This window comes from Perissodus microlepis, chromosome 1 (assembly GCF_051167445.1).
Source record: "Perissodus microlepis isolate ML-2025 ecotype Zambia chromosome 1, ASM5116744v1, whole genome shotgun sequence".
Taxonomy (NCBI): Eukaryota; Metazoa; Chordata; class Actinopteri; order Cichliformes; family Cichlidae; genus Perissodus; species Perissodus microlepis.
This window is the reverse complement of record NC_140461.1, coordinates 19,587,097-19,607,285: the sequence shown is the minus strand read 5'-3', so window position 1 is coordinate 19,607,285 and position 20,189 is coordinate 19,587,097. Positions and strand designations below refer to the sequence as shown.

The 20,189-nt window shown below is 39.7% G+C and overlaps 2 protein-coding genes and 1 non-coding gene across 3 annotated transcripts; all 3 read left to right on the top strand.

The window, feature by feature from the left end:
* Positions 1–4,026: 4,026 nt before the first annotated feature.
* gcshb (glycine cleavage system protein H (aminomethyl carrier), b) lies at positions 4,027–8,474 on the top strand. Its single transcript, XM_084934015.1, has 5 exons — positions 4,027–4,238; positions 5,257–5,336; positions 7,643–7,706; positions 7,792–7,923; positions 8,101–8,474. The coding sequence occupies exons 1-5, from the start codon at positions 4,097–4,099 to the stop codon at positions 8,193–8,195; spliced, it is 513 nt and encodes a 170-aa protein (XP_084790141.1). The 5' UTR covers positions 4,027–4,096; the 3' UTR covers positions 8,196–8,474.
* Positions 8,475–11,215: 2,741 nt separating this feature from the next.
* rpl13 (ribosomal protein L13) lies at positions 11,216–15,658 on the top strand. The gene is made up of 6 exons (XM_084934003.1): positions 11,216–11,329; positions 11,760–11,877; positions 12,709–12,850; positions 13,767–13,940; positions 14,996–15,052; positions 15,456–15,658. Exons 2-6 carry the CDS (start codon positions 11,774–11,776, stop codon positions 15,612–15,614), a joined length of 636 nt encoding a protein of 211 aa, XP_084790129.1. The 5' UTR covers positions 11,216–11,329; positions 11,760–11,773; the 3' UTR covers positions 15,615–15,658.
* On the top strand, positions 15,234–15,314 carry LOC146393738 (small nucleolar RNA MBII-202). Its single transcript, XR_014801129.1, has one exon. It is a non-coding gene; the product is annotated as a small nucleolar RNA MBII-202 (small nucleolar RNA).
* Positions 15,659–20,189: the final 4,531 nt, after the last annotated feature.

Here is a 20,189-nt window from a genome sequence, read left to right as displayed (position 1 = left end):
TTTCTTAAGTCTTGTGTATGTGTTTTTTCCTATTTTTTTTTTTTTTTAACAAGAATAAACCTGTGCTCATAGTTTGACATTTGAATTTATACATTTGTTTAATATCAAGGCTCCTAAAATGTGGTATATTTAACTTTTTAATGTTTGGTTTTTCACTATAGCATAATTTGGCAAGTGAAAATGGATGGTAGGATTTAATTATGAGGGATTATTATTTTCAGTATTCATAAAATTTGACCTAGTAACTCAATGAACCGAGTCTGAAAATTGAAACGCAAATAATCTCTTTTTCATAAAGAATATACTCATTAACCCAACACAGTAAGTGACACCAATGGAATCACAAATATTAGTCCATACAAAGCACAGTAGCAAACAATGAAAAGTTCAAATCCACCAATGAGCCTAACTGCATCTACTGCTGTGGTTATTCCCAAAAGAGTCTGTCTTTGTGTTTGTGTAAACAACTTAGCTTTTGCTCTTTAAAAGAATCTCCAAAAGTTGATTCTGTTCATCTGGACGTAGCGTTTTCAGTGGGAGAAACGTTTCCTCACTCATCCAAGTGACTTCTTCAGTCTCAGCTGAGTGCAGGTTTCCCCACATTTATAAACAGTACATTTGTATAATGACTGAAACCAGCCCACTGAAGGAACAATGGGCTGGGAGGTCACCTTCATCATAATTATGCAAATTCTCATGACCATTGATCAACAACCACTGTTCAAAGAGCAATGATCAATCGCCATGGGTACCATTCACAGAGAGTTGGGGAATGGCTGCAATCACAGCATTGTAAGATGGTGAAAGATGTACCCTTAGGCCCCCTCCTCGATTCAGAGATGGTCTTTCCCTTTTCACGTAAAGGGCCTCCTTGACTCCCCGCTCAAACCAGCGTTCCTCCAGGATGTGTACATCCTCATCATTGAAAGAGTGTCCACTGGCCTGTAGGTGTGAATAGACTGCAGAGTCCTGGCCTGACAAGGTGGATCTTCTGTGTTGTGCCATCTGCTTCGCCAGAGGTTGTTTGGTTTCTCCGATGTATAAATCCTGGCACTTAACAGCGTACACTATGTTACTCTGTTTGTGTCGGGACACCCGATCCTTGGGGTGGACCAATTTTTGATGCAGCATGTTTTGGGGTTTAAAAGCCACAGAGACCCAGTGTTTAGAAAAAATGCGTCTCAACTGAGTGGTCTTTGATCAGTGGGCCTTGATCAGTGGTTGTTGATCAATGGTCATGAGAATTTGCATAATTATGATGAAGGTGACCTCCCAGCCCATTGTTCCTTCAGTGGGCTGGTTTCAGTCATTATGCAAATGTACGTTTATGTTAATGTACGGAAACCTGCAGTCAGCTGAGACTGAAGAAGTCACTTGGATGAGTGAGGAAACGTTTCTCCCACTGAAAACGCTATGTCCAGATGAACAGAATCAACTTTTGGAGATTTACTTACCTGGATGATTGAGAATGCATCAAGACTCTTTAAAAGAACATTTTAAATATTTGTTTACATGCAAGAAAAGTTGGGAAATTTAAAAAAGGTTTTGGAGGAAGGTTGGATATTGTTTCTCAATCACTTTGTCTCCCTTTTGGAGCATCAAGTGTATATACCCTACTATCTTGTTTTCAGAGTATTTTGTGTTGTTGCTCTTGGCTTTAAAAAAAAGTCCCTTTTCATGGTAGATTCAATCACCGGAGCTCTGTGTATGATCAATTTCATTTTAAGTGTCACCAAGCATTGGCTGGAGAGGGTAAAAACTCTTCTAGCTTGTGCCTTTTGAAAGTTTAAGATTAAGTTTACCTTCAAGGGCAAAAACAAGGCCCTACTGTGGTCAAGAGCCGGAGGTTTCTGCAGTTGGGAGCTGTCAGTATTGAAGAAGAAAGCATTTTTTCCACTCCCATAATGTCCTGCTTAAACAAACTAGGCCTGCTCATACATTTAAGGTACGCCTAGATGTCCCCAACAACACTTCTGATCCAGAAGTGTTATTTATTTTATTTATGCCTTTAAAGTCAAAGTGCTCACATGCAAATAGAGAATCAGCAGTTGTTTCTGGACCAGTTGAGCTCCGGTGTAGGTTGAGCCTCAGCATCAGCTTGACAAGCAGATCCACCAACAGCTCTTGCTGATGGTGACTAGAGCAGAAAGAGAGACCTGGGAAATAATACATTTGAGATGAGAACTATGGCCCAGCATGTGGGAGGGCTTTGTATTTTCAAGGGGCTCCAAGTGGAAATACTTACGTACAACTGCATAATGATTGTAAGTAGAACTTGAATAAATGTGAATAAATGTGCTTTAGTTTCGGCCACTGCAATGAAAGGAAAAGGTGCAACATAATAGAAAGATGGTGGGCCTGCAGTCAGGTTTATTTTATGAGTACGTGTGTTTACAGAACTGGGTCTGATGAAAAAAAGAAACACTGTGTGGAGGAGTCCATACATCAGAAACTGTAAAAAAAAATCTGCTTCACTAATCTTTTCCCTACAAGCCAGTGCAGTGATGCCAGAGTTATGTTCATACATCAGACACTGAGACACCACAGCCTTCACAGCTGCACAGTCCAGCAGCAGTTTTTCATTTTTTTTATTGAGTAATTCTGTTTATACCACTGCTTTATATCCTACCAGAGAAACTACAAAATCATTTTATTATTCTCTGTAGTCATTTTAAAAAAAACAAAACAACAAAAAAACAAAACCTTTCTCCATAAAATGTACAAAGCAGTTGCAGGAGCAAACCTGTGTATAGTTTAAATGTAAACAGCTCATCATAAATTCATGCTGCACTCACAGGAAACACTCTTTCACACACTTTCACTGAGATGTGCACAGCTGACGAGTATCAACCTTTATATGGAAAATTTGTTTTTTTCATCAGGCAAAAGGTACTTTTGTTTGATTAGAAATATCGATTTTTGCCCATTGGATGAGCGCATTAATAGGAACAGTATAGTATAACTTATTACATTTATTTAACTACTTTACTAAAGTACAGGTTAAATGTACCTGCACTTTATTTAGTATAAGTACAATTGCTTCTTCTCTAACATACTTTGTATGTAAATAGAGTACTTTGCGCACCACACTATTTATTTTACAGAATAAGTTACTTATTACTTTGCAGACAAACTGCAGTTGCACAGATCAATCTACCCAGCAATACACGAGTAATTCAAACCGTCAGCAGCTGCAATGATCCAATAACGTATGAATCTGTTAAAAGTGTATTACTGGATTACTTGTTTTACAAAGTGGCAAGAAATATTTAAAATAAATGAAGAAATGCTTTATACTCAAGCAAAAATGTTATAATCATACTTCGGCTGCTAAATAGTGCATATGATTTACAATCAAAATATATTTACACTGTTGTGAAGCACAACTTTTTTATGTAATAAATTTGTAAGACATAAGGAGCCTGATATTTTCTAGCATGTGATCACAATTCCCAGATAGCACTCATTGTTGTAGTTAGTTCATTTCAATAACAGGTGTTTAAAGTAATTTATAAATAAAATTTTAGTCAATATAAAAAGAAAACGTGTTTTTTTCACGGACTTTTTTCACAGACATTCTCCTATTTTTTTTTTTTACTTTTTTTTTTTTATTTTTTGCCATTGCAAAAGAAATTCTCAGAAATTAAAGTCTTGGGGTCACCACCACCTCATATAAAATAAATCCTGGAAACGCCCCTGTTAAATAGGCTGCTATCCGACATGTAAATTTTACCCAGGCACTTGAATATGTCAGTTCTATTTCAAACTAGAAAATTACAGTTATTGATATTACTGTTATCGCGATTATTGTTTTAATATTATCGTTTTATACATTTTTTTCAATAGAAAGACAGAGCAAACGTAACAGCCATGTGCCGCCTTATCTACTGTACCTAAGTAGAACATGTAAGCATTTTCTTCTGACCCCATTAACTTTGAATAATTAGCATTTCTTTTTTTAAGTGTGCATTCACTCACTTTTGAGAGCTTTTTGGCCCCGGGTCTCTCACCTCCCACACCGTGTAGTGGGATGGTGCGCGCTCTCGCGGTCAAGTGATTCGCTTTCGATCAAACTGTGGCTTCACACTGAGTGAAGATGGCGATGAGAGCAGCTCTGCGGTGCCTGTCTGCAAACTTTTCGCCCAGACTGCCTCAGCTCTCGCAGGTTTCAGCGACTCGGCTGCAGTGGAGAAGCGGCTCCCCGCGGACGCTGAGCACGTCCTCGGTCCTGTCTGCAGGTAAATATAATAAATTAAAAAAATAATAATAATAATAACAACCCAGACTTGCCAAATGAGCTGTAATGGTACTACATGCGGGTTGCTCACACATTCCTGTCTGACTGTAATGGGTGGGAATAAAAGGGGTCACACAGTTTGTGTCACTTTCCCACAGGGCGGCAGAGAAAAGCGCGAGGAAAGGCAACTAAAACGTTGTTTTAACTTTAAAGAAGCTTCACAGACCGAAGCTTACGTGCAGATAATTAGCCACCATATGTTACGCTGGCTAAAGGGTTCAGACGGCTGTATATATATTCTCTGTGAGAGGAGCACGAGCTCTAAATTGTGATGGTGACCAATTACCCGAGTCTCGTGCAGCCAGAAGGAGCTTGTTAAACAAAAGTCAGTGCTGGTACTGGGCATGAGCTACAAATGGCAGGGGAGGGATGACTATCATGTAGCTTTCATTAATTCTAAATCACAGACACCACCCTATCAGATATCCATACTTAAAAAAAATATTCCTGAAGCAAATGAGTTACCAGAAAGCGTTTCTTGAGCCGTTTGCCTTGGCAGTTACTGTACTCCTTAGCAATCATCTTGCATAGTTCAGTCTGGTTTGAACTTGTACTCTTCAGTGTTGGTCAGATGCCAACACTGGAAGCTGTTGAGCCATTACAGTTCTCTCCTGCAGGGTAAATGCGACATGAGGAGCATTGAATCAAAAATGGTTCAGTGTTTCTTTTCAAAACTGCAGCTCTGTCAGCTGTGGTTAGTGTTAAAGCAGTGATGGTGAAAATTGAAGATTTACCAAGCCAAAAAACGGGGTTGTGACATCCGCACAAATGCCTCAAAGTTAGCTCTTGTAGACAGCACACAACTGGTAATTGATGTAACAGCTTGTCAAGAAATTGACGTATGCGAATCAAAAGCGTCATCACTGTTCCACTGGTTCATACTGTTATAATTTCACCTTTAAACATAATCATTTGATCTGTTCCAGACTAATTCTCCTTTTGTTTTTCTCTCTTTGTAGCATTAAAGTTCACAGATAAGCACGAGTGGGTGCAAGTGGAGGGTGGTGTTGGCATTGTTGGTATCAGCAATTATGCTCAGGTAGGTTTGTCTTTCTACTAATTTATGGCTCACGTGGTTCAGAGGTTTAATTATTACTATCTAAAAATAGCAATAAAATAGTCTGTAGAAAAATCTGCTGTGTGCGCTTTAGAGCTGGTCTTTGCCCTCAACTGATGTGCTTTAACAGGCTAATTTAGTGCTTTTATGGCCAGTGTTTGACACAATTGATCACTAGCATTGTGCAGGACTGGGCAGACACTTGGAGACATTCAAGGACTTGAATGTATACTGGAATATCTTTAAACATGAATCTAGCTTTTTAAAGAATCGTTATTACTGCTACTCCTTACACCTGACATACAGTGCTGTGAAAAAGTATCTGACCCCTTCACCTCTCTTTATTGTTGCATAGTTGCAACACGTCTGAGACTATCTAACAGTCTGCGTAAATAGTAACCTGCGTAAATACTAAATGCAGTTTGATTTATTAAGGGACAAAATACAATCCAAACCTACCTGGACCTGTGGAAATAAAAGTAATTGTCCCATAAGTCTTATAGCTGGTTTTTCCACCCTTGGAAGCAACACCTGCAATTAGTTTGCAATAACTGACACGAGGCTTTCACATCACTGTGAAGGAATTTTGGACAACTATTCTTTGCAGAATTGTTTTAAATCAGCCACATTGGAGTTTTTTGAACCATGGGCCTAGACTTGGAGGTCCTGATTCTCATTCCAGCCACATCACACTAATTTGCAGACCAACCCCAGTGAAAGCTGAAAGTTCTTGCTCGATGACTCTTAACAGAACCACATCATCTGCAAAAAGCAGAGATGAAATCCTGAGGCCACTGAACCTGACGCCGTCCAGGAGTTGGAGCCTTATTTCAGGAGTCATAGGATGCGAGGCAGGGTCCTGAGCAGATTACCAGCCAATCACAGGGCTAATACAAACTCACTTCACACCTGTGGTCACTAGTTAACCTAACAAGTTTCTGTGATCTGTGTAAGGAAACAGAAGCACGTGGAGGAAAGCCAGGCACAGGTAGAACACACACAAAGGCCCGGCTGATTGGGAGGTTCAAAGTAGGAGGTACTGCAGCAGAATGCCGTCTTTCTGAAATGGCATCAAATTCAAAATCTTTTCATTTTACCCATCCTTGCTTTTTCACTATTTCAATATAGCCTTAGGATGAGGCTCACAAAAGACTGTAATGAATCCATGAAACATCCATGTCTTTAAACTAAGAAACAACCCTGAAAATGTTTTTTGAATTCTTTCAGGGTTATTTTGTATTAATAAGCTGGAGGTAATTTAGTATAACATCGACAAGGTTGAGTTTCACATTTATGCTGTGAAAGCATTGTTAAAGCTAACTGTGGCAGGCAGCAGTTAATAAAAGTGTGACAAAGCTAAAGCCAGATTTACAGTATATTGCTCTGTTGCAGTACCCTCAACAGACTGCCAGCATTTTAAACCTATCTGGTGAAATCTTACTGTTTTGGCAACAAATTTCATGAACTGTCTAAAAGTAATTCCCAGAAAGTTGATTCCGTTCATCTGGACGTTGTGTTTTGTGTTTATCCTTCACCGAAAAGAGAAGAATTTGTGAGATTTCCTTACCTGGATAAAGCATGCATTAGAACAATATAAAATAAAATGATCCATCCGTCCTCTTCTGCTTATCTGGGGCTAGATTAAGGTGGCAGCAGCCTAAGCAGAGATGCCCAGACCTCCCACTCCCCAGCCACCAGCCACAGAGGCGTTCCCAGGCCAGGTGAGAGATGTAATCTCACCACACTGGGCCTGCTGTGGGGCCTTCTCTCGGTGGGACATGCCTGGAACACCTCAACCAGGAGGCATTCTAATCAGATCCCAGAATCACCTCAACTGGCTCCTTTCAATGTGGAGGAGCAGCAAGTCCACTCTGAGTCCCTTTCCTCCTGTAGATCCACCACCCCCAGGAGGTGCCATAGGGGTCAGGCACAGGGTGGGCAGGGGTGGAGGCCCAGGCTCTGATTCTTGGCTACGTAAACTGGCTATTGGGACAATAAAATGATCCAGAACAGTAAAAACCAGACTGACAGTTTTCAGTACTGTGATCATTGAACACAGGGACTCTTTACTTTGAGCCATCCTGCTGTTGCTGACTGCTTATTAAAGCAATAAACTGATTATAGTATTAGACCCCCCCCCCCTAAATAAGCTTTGTATTCCTACAGTGCTGTTAGATATTGAAGTACTGTATGAAGTTCTCTAAATCTTAAATAAAAAAAGATTCTTGGACAACTTCCATGTGGTTATATATAATACTTGTGTCATATAGTTTGTTCTGTCATTTTAGGAAGCATTAGGTGATGTGGTATACTGTGGACTCCCTGAAGTCGGCCAAAGACTTGAACAAATGGGTAAGAGCTGTGAATTTTTGACATATTTATCAAGTGATTGATTCTAGTATTGAAATAAGAAGTGTTTTTCCTCTGTGTGTTGCAGATGAGTTTGGTGCACTGGAAAGTGTAAAGGCTGCCAGCGAGCTGTACTCACCATTAACAGGAGAGGTGACTGAAATCAACACAGAGCTGGCAGAAAATCCTGGACTTGTGAACAAAGATTGCTATGCAAAGGGTGAGCATCCACCACTCAATGTCGTACTTTGCCAGTACACTTGTCCTTGTGATTTCTCAGAATTGCAGGACAGAGGACAACCTGCCAAACCAGTATTACAAAGAAGTAAAATTACAGCTTGTTCTTTTCAGCAAGTACAGCTGTTGATTTTGAAATAAACAAACTCTTATCTTTCAGGATGGATAATCAAGATGACCATCGAAAAGCCCGAAGAACTTGATGGCCTCATGGATCAAGCTGCATATGATAAATTTGTCAAATCACTTGAATAAAATTATGAACTCATTTTGCTTTGTAATTTAATCACAGTCAAAGATGAGTCCCTGCAAGGTTACTAACATGTAGTGTGTCACACTTATTCATCTGTGGTATTTATTCTGGTACCGGAATCGTTTGTTAAGCAACTAGCACATCTAAAGGGCTCTTAATCTCAAGATCTGTCTGTATTATTGGGTCTTGTTTGTGGTGCTTTGCTCCATTACCAATATACAGATGTGTTAAACAACTTGAACGTGCTGTTTCAAATCCATTTAATAAAATGTGGGCATTTTGTTTGGGTTGTTGTATTCAAACTTGGAAATAAGTCAATTTTTCGCATTCTTGGCAAGGCAAGTAATCACAGAGGTGTGTATTATGAACATGTAGGTACCTATTTGCGCGGCAAAAGTGACAGCACACCTTTAGCTGTAATATTTTTTGAAGCTCTTCAGACAGACATGTTCAAACGAAATTGCTTCATATGAGCTGCCAGGACGGACTGTAGCTTTTTCTGTGTGTGTCTATTATAGTTTAAAATACCTTGACCTTTGCTTTCAGGTGATGATAGCCTGAGTTAGTCGAAGCTAGTTAATCAATGATTAATGCCACAGTGGTTTTAAAATCAGTGACTGAACAAAAACATGCACATTCAGGTTGATAATGAGAAGACTGTGATTGGTCTAAATAGGTTATTTCCAGTTTATTCTTGCAGTGTGTTCACCACCAGTGTCTGCTGCTGACTGTAACAACCATTTTTCATATTCCTCCGTTGGATTAAAAAGGCCGGTTTGACCCTCAGTTGGCTTTTAAAACCTGGGAAAAACCTTTCAGATGTATTTTAGAATGAGCAGCAGAGGAATGGGAAGAAACAAAACCTTCATCAAGCAGTTCACTTGTGATTGAGTAATGAGAGGAATTCAAAGCAGAAGATGGTAATGTTGTTGGGTTATTTTCTTTATTTAATTAGCTTCATGGACATTAGTGTCGTTCTGCTGGTTTTCAAGTGAGTCCAACACCTTTGTAGGACCGCAGGTGGGATAGTCCCTGAACATCTTTGTTTCCTCTTACAGAAACCTGTGCCTAATCTATATTATTTTCATATATTTACACTGCAAAAAAGGAATAAAAAAATGTTGCTAAAGGCATAAAAATCATAAATTAATCAAAGATGATGGAGCCTACACATTTTTTATTTCATGACTTTTCCCCATGTAAATAAATCACCTTAACCTTTTATAGGACACTCATTCAAATATAAGGAAACTCAAAATTTCAACCCAAGGGTGTTCTCGAAACATATTAGAGCTATATATTTATTATTATATTTATTAACTGACTGCAACTTTTCATAATTATAACATCCACACCAAAGTGCATTCCTGTCCATGCTCAAGCAACAGCTTCATGGGGAAGCTTGTGTATGGTGGCACTCTCCAATAAGATGATACTTTCTTTCAATGACTTAAATTCATTCACTGACCTGAGCATATGTATACACCCAAATACAGGGTGTGCTGTTCTCTGACATGGTGATAGGATAGCTTCTGTAAAAGAGCCAAATAGACAGTTGCAAAATTCAATCAGAACTAAATAAACCACACACTGAATTACTACATTGATTTTAGAATTAATAAGACTCACAGTAAACATATATGCAATTTAAGAGCTTTATAGTAAAAAAATGAACACAATCACATATTACACTATTTTTTATCTTGAAATTACTACAAGTGGTTTAAGCTTCTCACTGAGTGACTGTATAATGTTATACAAACTCGTGGGAGCTTATATGCTGCTCATTATGACTGTCCTACACTTATACCTAATAATTTATTTTTTTAATTAAAAAAATGTTAACTGGATGCATCTGCTGCAGTTCAGCAGTTCTGTCTGAAAATGGTACCTCTTTGTTGGATATGCCATATGCACCATGAGGTGCTGATGCAGTTGCCTTTTGAGAACAGGCCCAGGTTTTAGCATAGTCTTATTATGCTACATATTACAATGAGGCTTTAGATAAAGTCGAGTACAAGGTCTCTCTCACTGTTCTGAAAATAGCAAGATTACAAGGAAAACAGGCTCTTTAACAGCCTTTAATAGCAGGCTGATCGCTTTAATGAGGTAGAATATACCATAAAAGCATCTGACTGAAGATATTTCAACCAAAAAATAAAAATACTAACTGTATTAGAAAATACACTGATGTGAAAAAGCACTTTGCCCCTTCCTAATCTCTTCTTTCTTTCTTTTTTTAAATTAAGATTTCAGTTATTTTCTGTCAGAAAAACCTGAAGTAGAATGTCCAGCCATCAGTTCCATAAGTCACAATTTTGGTATATTCTCCTCATTAGCCTGTTATTAAAACGCAGTTGTACTATTTTAACGTTTAAATCTCTGTACATGCGGTTGGACATGAACTAAGGTATAGCCCTGAAAGTCTCATGGGCACAGTACAGTACGTTTTGATTTAAAAAAAAAAAAAAAAAATATATATATATATATATATATATATATATTTTTTTTTTTTTTTACTGAATTTCTTTACTTTGTTATGTTCATATGTTTTTGGAAAATTGTTCAATCCTAACATTTTTCACAACTCGGTTCACTCAGTTCACTCCTGCCATTAGTGATATTTTAAGTTATAATTACAAATATAATCGATAGAACAAAGACATTGCTGATCCGTATGTAAGATACTGCAAACAAAAAACACTTTTTTTGGTGCATATTTCACTCAAGTTTCAGATCATTAAATCAAACAAATGTAATATTAGACAAAGATAACCCAAGTGAATACAAAAGGCACCCGTTAAATTCAAAGATGAAAAGTGCGATTCTCAAGCTACTAAAGCCTCAAACGACCCATTTCTATCCTTGCACGGTTTGTTAAGTGTCATTTTTCACTATCTGTATAGAAATGAAACTTAATGTTCACCGTGGCCTAGCATCGCTCATCTAAAGACGATATAAATTATTCTTCTACACTAGATTACTTGAAGTACCGCTTATGACTGGCGTTTCCGTTCACGATTTTAAGGGGGTGAATGCTCCTTTACACACTCTTTGATTGGCTGGTTGTTACATATCCCACAATCCACCGCCTTACAACTTCCTTTTTCCTTTCGGCCATTTTCCTCCCTTGTAGGTATGTGAAGTTATCCTCCAAAGATTTTCAAAAATCCGTTTCAATCCTCGATTTTCTGTTTGTATCTGTGAGTTTAGGTTATAGTCTGAAAAAGTGCTTTTTGTAATCTTTTAAACAAGGTGATTATTATCATGATTTTTTGCGTTAAACTGCTAAGTAGCTAATGTTTTTATAGAGATGACCGGTGAAGCGATGGCTGTCAGTAGCTATGTTTAAACACTGTCCTACTAAATTAAGATGAACCTACGTGAATGCCGAAATGGCGATGACAAATGGATTATTACATGTAGTAGTTTGTAAGGACATTATCGGGGCATGAAAGTAGCCGGACCCTTCGTTAATGCTTTAGCTTAGCATCTTAGCACTGTATGAAGCGGAGGTGCGCCGGCATGACGGTCCGCTCATGTGTATGTGCCACGCTGTGTTGCAGGGAAGCAGGCAGCCATGGCCCCCAGCCGGAATGGAATGATCCTGAACCCTCACTTTCACAAAGACTGGCAGAAAAGAGTGCGCACCTGGTTCAACCAGCCAGCCAGGAAGATCCGCAGGTGAGGACATGGACGTATGCTAACTTGAGCTAGCGTGCCCGTAAATGGTTAGCATCGAATTCGGTTCAAATGGTGGGAATTTTTGCCCCGTAAAGGATAACTAAACCATGCTGTGGAACCAGGATTCATCCCATGTGTACATCAATATAATATTTACATTGACAGACGTTTCTTATACTCTGTAGTTACCGTGTATTATGTGAACCTGCGTGTAACTGTTCCTTAGTCCCACGAGACATTAAACTATTAAATAAAACAAACTGAGAAAGTGGTTGAAGTAACTGTACCTTGTTTGATTTGAGCCACCACTTCAGCTGATCAAGCTGTTGGTCAAGCAGGACAATCTTTACGATTTTGGCATATCTGTTTGCCTGCAAAATTATACTGAACTAAGCAGATACAGCAAACTTAATGTTTTTTGTTTTGCTTTTTTCTTCTTTTAATTGATATTGATATTTCACTGATTAGGTATAAGACTGAGGTTGGAGCATGACGCTGTAGTCTTAGAGCTGATGTAGCTTTCTGCTGTGAATCTTAGTAGACCCTACAACTGACTGGAGTCTTTTCTAGCAGTTATTGGTTTATGTGGTGCGTTATGTTATGTATTGTGTCCTGGTGTTTTACATGTGGTGTCAGCCCTAGAAGTGAATGTTATGACTGTCTTTTTTTTACCTTCCTATTTGGCAGTCTTTGTTTGGGTCAGTTACTTTTCAGAGGCAAACACATTTGTCCCTCAAGTACATCCTCCTTCGAGGAAGTTATTCACCGTGAGTCCTTACAGATGTCTAAGAAGGCCTTTTGGTTGATCTAAATTTCCGACTTTTTCCTCAGGCGAAAGGCTCGTCAGGCTAAAGCTCGCCGCATTGCTCCTCGCCCTGTCGCTGGACCACTGAGGCCACAGGTTAGGTGTCCCACTATCAGGTACCATACCAAGGTTCGTTCCGGACGTGGCTTCACCCTCGAGGAACTGAAGGTACGATTGTAGTTCTCAGTAAATGTTTCATTAGAAGGTAAAGCATATCTTTAATTTCTTTAGACCTAAAACTGTTAAAGTTACATGAAACATTCAGTGCGGCATTAATTAAAATGCACACTTGCACACAAGTGCTGCAAGCAAACTGATGTTTGGCAACTGTTTTGTCTGGTGGAAGTTTCTTTCTATATCAAAATGAAGCGATAGAGGCTAAAAACTTCAGAAGTGATATTTAGAGTTATTGTGGATGGAAACTTTAACCAACTATCAAGTCAAAGAACTGTGGCTGTAGAAGACCTTAATGTTCTTGTCAACCTTTACCTTGGCAAAAATATCAGGTTCTCCCTGTATGAAGAAAGTAAATGAGCTTTAATCAGAAACCGCTGAGAGCACGAGGGCTTCTTTTGTTTTCTCAAGTTTTAGTGTTTTCATGCATGTGTAACCGTATAAATCAAATCATTTATCTGCCATAAAATTAATCATGAAGAGAACTAAACTAAGAGTCTGATTGTTATCAGCTAAGTAATGAATATCCATGAACTTTGAGTCATAGCCAGCTGTGCGCTCATCATTGGCCATCGCTAGTAAGTGATCTTGTTTTTGCAAGTGACCCTGTATCCCATGGAACTATAAAATGCCTCCAGCAAGCGCGTTAACCATTGATGGCAGACGTGTTCAGGAATGTAACAACCATTTTGTTTTGCATCACAGCAGTTCAGATTATGACAAATCTCTGGACCTGCTGCATTTGCTTGATGAATACGTTGAACGCATTTTCTGAATGCTGCTATTTGTTATTTGAAAAGGAAGCGATTTTATGCTGACAGCTTGACATCAGTGTTTTATCATGTACAGGGCACGTGATCAAAATCAGAATTGTAAACGATCAAGTCCTCCTTTGCTAATGTTCCCGCAGGCGGCTGGCATCCACAAAAAGACGGCCCGCACCATTGGCATCTCAGTGGACCCTCGCCGCCGCAACAGATCCACAGAATCTCTTCAGGCCAATGTGCAGCGCCTGAAGGAGTACCGCTCCAAGCTCATCCTGTTCCCCAGGAAGGCTTCTGCCCCCAAGAAGGGAGATAGCACTGTAAGTTTTCACATGGCACACAAAGATTAGACTTTGGTGTTTCTCCTTGTTATTAATTTACTTTTTGTTTGTTTGGCTCATTTTCCTGAGAAAAAAACAAGTGTTGAGGCATTCAACAAAAGCATGTGGCCAGTAGGAGTTGGCTGTATATAGAAATTGAAAAAGCACAGTTTTGGAAGCCCTCTTTGGTGTGAATGTACCATTTCCTTATTTAAAATTACTTAAAAAATAATTTTAATGTATTAAAAAAATTGCTAAAATAAGACTTGCACATGCCTTTAAAATAAGACACGGAAGAGATTATGGAGACTACAGCAGTTTTTTATGTGAGAAGGATAATTTGATATTTGAATACCTTTTCGGCTGCTTCCTTTAGACCAGAGGTCCCCAACCTTTTTTGCGCCACGGACCGGTTAATGCCCGACAATATTTTCACAGACCGACCTTTAATGTGTCGCGGATAAATACAACAAAATAAAACTAGCACCGGTACCGAAAAAAAGACGATTTATCCATAACACACGTGAAAAGACCCAGGAAAACAGAGTTAAAGTTAAAAACGATAACAAAATAACGCTGAAAACCAATAAAAACCCTGAAAACCATATATTTCACACCTGAGCCTCAACTCTCGCGGCCCGGTACCAAACGACTCACGGACCGGTACCGGTCCGAGGCCCGGGGGTTGGGGACAGCTGCTTTAGACTCCATGGGATTTAAGGTTACCTAGGTAACCTGGGGACACGTCTGCTAATTATGAAATTCCGTTAAGCTTGGAAAATGAAGCGTACTGATGAAATTCAAGGGTTCTCTGTTAGATAATTATTAAAACATGCCGAATCAGCCGTGCATCAGTATAATAATTCCAGGCTGACTGCCGGAGATGAGCTGCACTCCCACATTCTGCCACCTTTAAATGTGACTATATAAGTACAATTCCCATTGGGGTGATTGAAATCAAACCAGACGGTCTTAATAAGCATTTGTTTGACGCCCTAGTGAAAAGTCTTGCTGTCTGTTCCGTTTAAAAATATTTAACTGTTTTGTCATTTCAGGAGGAGGAACTCAAGATGGCCACTCAGCTCACTGGTCCAGTCATGCCCATCAGAACTGTAAGTGACAGCTCCTGCAAGGTTACCCTGTGTATCTGTTTATAGATGAGGATTAAGAAAGCTGATGATAATTTGTTTTCACTGAAGTTATTGGCCAGTTTTACCTGGACCAGTATTACAGAAGTAATGACTGATAAAAGATTCATTAACCATCTGAACATTTTGCATTACAGCAGTCAGATGATGACAAATCTCCGGAATCTCTGTATTTCTTTGATGAAACACTTGAACCCTTTTTCTGATGACTGCTGTTCACATAAATAAAAAATCAGCTAGAAAGCTGAACTGATTTTCACAAAATGTTAAATTCTCAAAATTAGACTCAGGCTTTTGGATTTGGAGAAAACCTCATTTTGCAGTATTCGGTGTGTGTCTTAACCCTCATTTTGTTTTTCCTCTTTAGGTGCACAAGAAGGAGAAGGCCAGGGTTATCTCCGAGGATGAGAAGAACTTCAAGGCTTTCGCCAGCCTGCGTATGGCTCGCGCCAATGCTCGTCTATTTGGCATTCGTGCCAAGAGAGCCAAAGAGGCTGCTGAGCAGGACGTGGAGAAGAAGAAGTGAAAATAGTCACTATGGAACTTTGCAAAATAAAGTGTTTAAAAAGAGCAAGGTGTGAATGTCATGATTACAATCTCATTTGGATTGACAGATGGCAGTTTTCATGAGCTAATCATAGATAAGCTGGCAAAATTTTATTCCTTCATCAGGGAGAGAGCCAAGTCGTGCGTTTCTGTCAGCAACATTACACACGAACACCACCAGGTTGCATTTCATAAAACCTGGAGAGGTGCTTGGAGAGCACGAGTGAAGAAAGAACTCGGTAGATAAATGTATTCTAATCAAATATTTAAAAAATGTCAGAACCTTGGAGGATGTCTTCACGGCAGTTCATTTCATAGATGGTATAAAATCAGTTTAAAATAGCTGTTGGGTTAAGACTGCTGTCTGATATGTGACAATATGCTGGATCTGAATATATTACAAGGTTTTGCATTATAATGAGAGGAGAAGGAAACCCAGTTTTGGCACTAAGATTCAAACCTCTATGAAAACACGAGTTAATCCAAAAACATGATTGTACAATTTAAAATTATTAAAAACAATAAAAAAAAATAAAAATCAATAGTCTGTTGATAGGGTCTTAATCCAGCAGGTGCTTTGGATGGCAGTCAGATATGTGGATACTAAAAACAACCCACACGGCATTTAATTCACATCTGTGACTTGTGTCAAAGTTCAATTATTTTACTTTTTTGTATTACATTTATGAGTCCTGGTCAGCTGCAGAGTAGATTGGTGGGGTTAAAAGTTGAGAGACCAGTCCCCAGTACAACACTGGGACACATCTGTCTGTAGTGCAGCAGCTGTGAACTTGCTCTAAATTTGTTTCAGCGTGTATAACTGACGCATTTACAACAGTAGGGGGCACTGTAGGTACAACATGTAGATCATTGATGCAGACTTCAAATAAATAGAGTAGTTCTAAATTAATATTATCTTTTGTAATGTGTCAAACTTGATAATTTAATACTCTTAATCAGCGTATCAGTAACTCAGGAGTGGGAAATACTCCAGTTAAATCCTTCAGTTTTTTCTTAATGTGGCCCAAAAACAAAAAAACAAAACAAAACTCAAGTTTAAAGTAGGGTTTAAGCCAGGAAGATCCTCTGAAAAAACTGATTACTAAAATACTAAAAGACCTGTATATTATTTACAGCATGGTAATGCAAAGGTGAGTGGATATCAACAAAAGCCTGGAAAGAAGGTCAGGGGAGGTGGACGGTAATAAAAGAAAGAAAGTTGGAAAGTTTTACATTGACCCCCTGCAGGAAAACAAAGCTGAATGTTAAATTCTCGACTTTTGTCTGGCAGGCATGAACCAAGACTTATGTAAAGCCCTGCTATTACAGCCGAGGCTCTGCACATTTTGCATTTTGTGTTCTGTGGGTGTTCTGATAAAGTGAAATGAATAAATATACAAAACAACACCGGAGCAGAACAACACAAAATCTCGCTGATGGAGTGAGATTTCCTGCCTCCAATGCATTACTCACTACACTGTGAGGAAAGTGTCAAAATTCTGTATGCTCAGCATGTCAACGTACACAAGCTGGAAATAAAAAAGCAGGATGTGGGGGACTCCGTGCCCTTGAGTCTCCTTAGAGTGTCTGTGGTCCCGCGGTCTGGACGTCCATAAATAATTCAGCTGATGAAGGTGAGTGGACAGTCAGGTTGGTTGGACAGGGGTGATTGATATGGCTGATAGGAGCTCAAATGGATGGTCCTGTTAGTCGTATGATCAGGTTTTGCAAAATAACCGATACACAGAGAAAAAAAAAGACTTTAGAAATATTGCTACCCCAACTAAATGGCTTATCTTCCATTTATGTGCAGTCATTTAATCAGGATGGACACATTCAACTATCACCGTGTCTCATTAAGGGCAGGGATAGCTCAGTAGGTAGAGTGGTGGCCCCATGATCGGAAGGTCGGGGGTTCGACTCCACTGAACGGCTACCCTAAGGTACCCCTGAGCAAGGTACCGTCCCTATACACTGCTCCCCGGGCGCTGCATTGGTGGCTGCCCACTGGGTGAATGGGTTAAATGCAGAGGAACTATTTCCCTATGGGGACTAACAAACGCACACACTTAATGGCCACTGGGATGAATTTCCTGTTTTACAATGCTGCATTAAATGCTTAACAAAATATAAATATTCTTATTGATTTCTGCCGGGAATCTCATTCCCTGCATTTCACCCATCCTGTGGATTAGGATAGAGGGCCCAGCCACCGGGCAGGAGAAGATTGTTAAGTCAATGTACCCCAGATCATAAAAAAGCTGCCCAGAGATGAGTGACTTTGTTTTTAGTTGATGGACAGAAATTCTTTTAACAACTTTAACAATCCCTTTAACTCCTTTATTGAGCAAGTAATCACACACTCACTACCTCAGATACACTTTTAAAGAATAAATCCATATCCCTGTCTCACCTTAATCTATAACTGTAGCGTGGGGAGCTGAATGAGCTGAATGTCTTCTTCTTTTTTGCTGCTCAACAAAACATCTCACATTGACTGTTTGATGTCCACTTGCAGTCAGTGAGGCTGGGCATCCGGCAGTGTGAGCTTCTCTATGGTTTACCCTTTGTAAAAGGGGAACTGCAACCTTTTTGACCACAGTGTTAAAACGAGTCAAACATGACGCCTGGAGATTGCAGCTTCCATCACCGGTAAGAAAACTTTAGAATCAATAATGTCTTTGAAACCCTCTAAAAACCTTCCTGTGGACAGAAATACCTCCACTCAGTGGAGCTGCTGGTGGAAAATTTTACACAAATGCACTGAGGGAGCTTGACTAGACTAAAAATAAAATAAAAATCTGAGTGCACCAGACCATGTGTAGAGATCCACCTATTTGGGTTATTGTACATGCAATGTGGTCAGCAGCACCAAGGCAAGCACTGAATGTGACTGGGGAGAAGCAGCAGGGGGACTCGGAATAGATAATCCATGTGTAAACGCAGGGAACGTCCTGTGAGGTGCTCAACCGACACAGCAGCAGCAGCAGCAGCAGCAGATGGTCGTTGTTTGGAGCTGTGGCGTAACAGGGCTCAGGTGTGTGCCCCAAAGCAGACGCTTAATACCACCTCTGAATACCCATGGAAGAAGAGGCAGTGAGGGTGAAAACTCCAGGAGAGATCTGCCTCTGTCGGAAAGCAGCCAGTGTGGGCGCGTTAAACACTGGCTGCTGATCCAGGCTTCTTTTGTCTGAAGTGCTTCACACGTAAAATCAACCTGAGAGCAATGCGTGTGCATTTTTATTTATTTACTTTGAATGAGTAACATGGTGATCATCTCAGCAGAGTAGTTAATTAGAAGCAGGGAGCCAAATGTTTTACATCTCATGCTGCTGGAATGATTTTATTGACCTGCCCATCTGCTTTGAAAGCCTCTCAAAGCCTCATATCCTCTTGATATAAAGACCAGATTTTAATGCGGCGCAAGTCAAATGAAAGCAAAGAATGTTCCACGTATCCGAAGGACATTTTAGCACCGTGAGGTTTAAAAAGCTTCTGGAATAAAATGTTAAAATGTGAAGCCTACACTTTGCTTTTGTCATTCACTTTGCCACAATAACTAAGAGCCAGCTGCACAAGTTGCTTTCAGACAGCTCGAACTAAGCTCTTACTTTGAGTTCTTACATTTTCTCTGTTTTCGTCAACTGCTTTGTCTCTCACGGCCTTCAGTGCTGTTTTGCAGAAACTCGAGAGCTGATGTTTTTTTGTCAGTGCCATGTATGAATGTTATGCAATATCTGGAAATACATTCAGGAAAATAATACATTTGTGGGTGGACTGTGAAAAGGTCCAAGCATAGATGCAGTGTAGAAACAATACATTATATAACATACACAGCTGTCAAGTGATTGAAAAACCACTCTGTGAATCAATTCATTGTCATTTTTACTGAAGGCAACTTTACACTTGACTTGGAGCATTTGTGCGTGCGTGGACTCAGCGCATATTGTTTATTACTTGTGGGTGCATGTGTGTATTTAGCAAAGGCAGAAGAGTCACCTGCCTTTAGCTGTCTGCAGCTTCCACACGGAGATTTGATTGCGATGTGCTGCTCCTGGATGAGCAGTTCTTTTGAACTTCCTTATGCAGTTTTATGTATGTCTGTTTAAAACCTGACAATACTACTAAAAGGATGAATCTCAGTGCAGAATGAATGGTTTCTGTTGAAAGACGGTCCCGTAAATGGCAAACACGCAGAGGAGGATGGCGAAAGGGGCACTATTGTGTTCGCTGTTGACTCCAAAATTTTCATTTCATGTACTCTTCCTTGCTGCAGCCCATCAGTTCATGCTCTGTCTGAAACATGCTTAAGGCCACCTTCCCTTTCGGTCAGCCCCTGTCCAAACAGAAAAGCAAGAGGATTGGGCTTCTGTTCTGAAAGCCAGATCTGTGTGCCTGAAATGGCCACTTTCAGGATGTCAACCCTCAATAACATCACAGAGCATCAAAGAGTAGAAAGAAAAATAAAACCGGTAATGTGCCCGAAGCCTGAGCTTCAGCTCACAGAGGTCACTTGCACATACGCTAACCACATTATTTTTACCACTGCAGTATA

What these genes read in the sequence shown, in the direction of transcription:
- gcshb (XM_084934015.1), top strand. Translation starts at nt 4,097, where the DNA reads ATGGCGATGAGAGCAGCTCTGCGGTGCCTGTCTGCAAACTTTTCGCCC. An exon ending in CCAAAGACTTGAACAAATGG is followed by an intron (nt 7,707 to 7,791) that starts GTAAGAGCTGTG and finishes TGTGTGTTGCAG; the next exon opens with ATGAGTTTGGTGCACTGGAA. An exon ending in CAAAGATTGCTATGCAAAGG is followed by an intron (nt 7,924 to 8,100) that starts GTGAGCATCCAC and finishes CTTATCTTTCAG; the next exon opens with GATGGATAATCAAGATGACC.
- rpl13 (XM_084934003.1), top strand. Translation starts at nt 11,774, where the DNA reads ATGGCCCCCAGCCGGAATGGAATGATCCTGAACCCTCACTTTCACAAA. An exon ending in TCACCCTCGAGGAACTGAAG is followed by an intron (nt 12,851 to 13,766) that starts GTACGATTGTAG and finishes ATGTTCCCGCAG; the next exon opens with GCGGCTGGCATCCACAAAAA. An exon ending in CCAAGAAGGGAGATAGCACT is followed by an intron (nt 13,941 to 14,995) that starts GTAAGTTTTCAC and finishes TTGTCATTTCAG; the next exon opens with GAGGAGGAACTCAAGATGGC.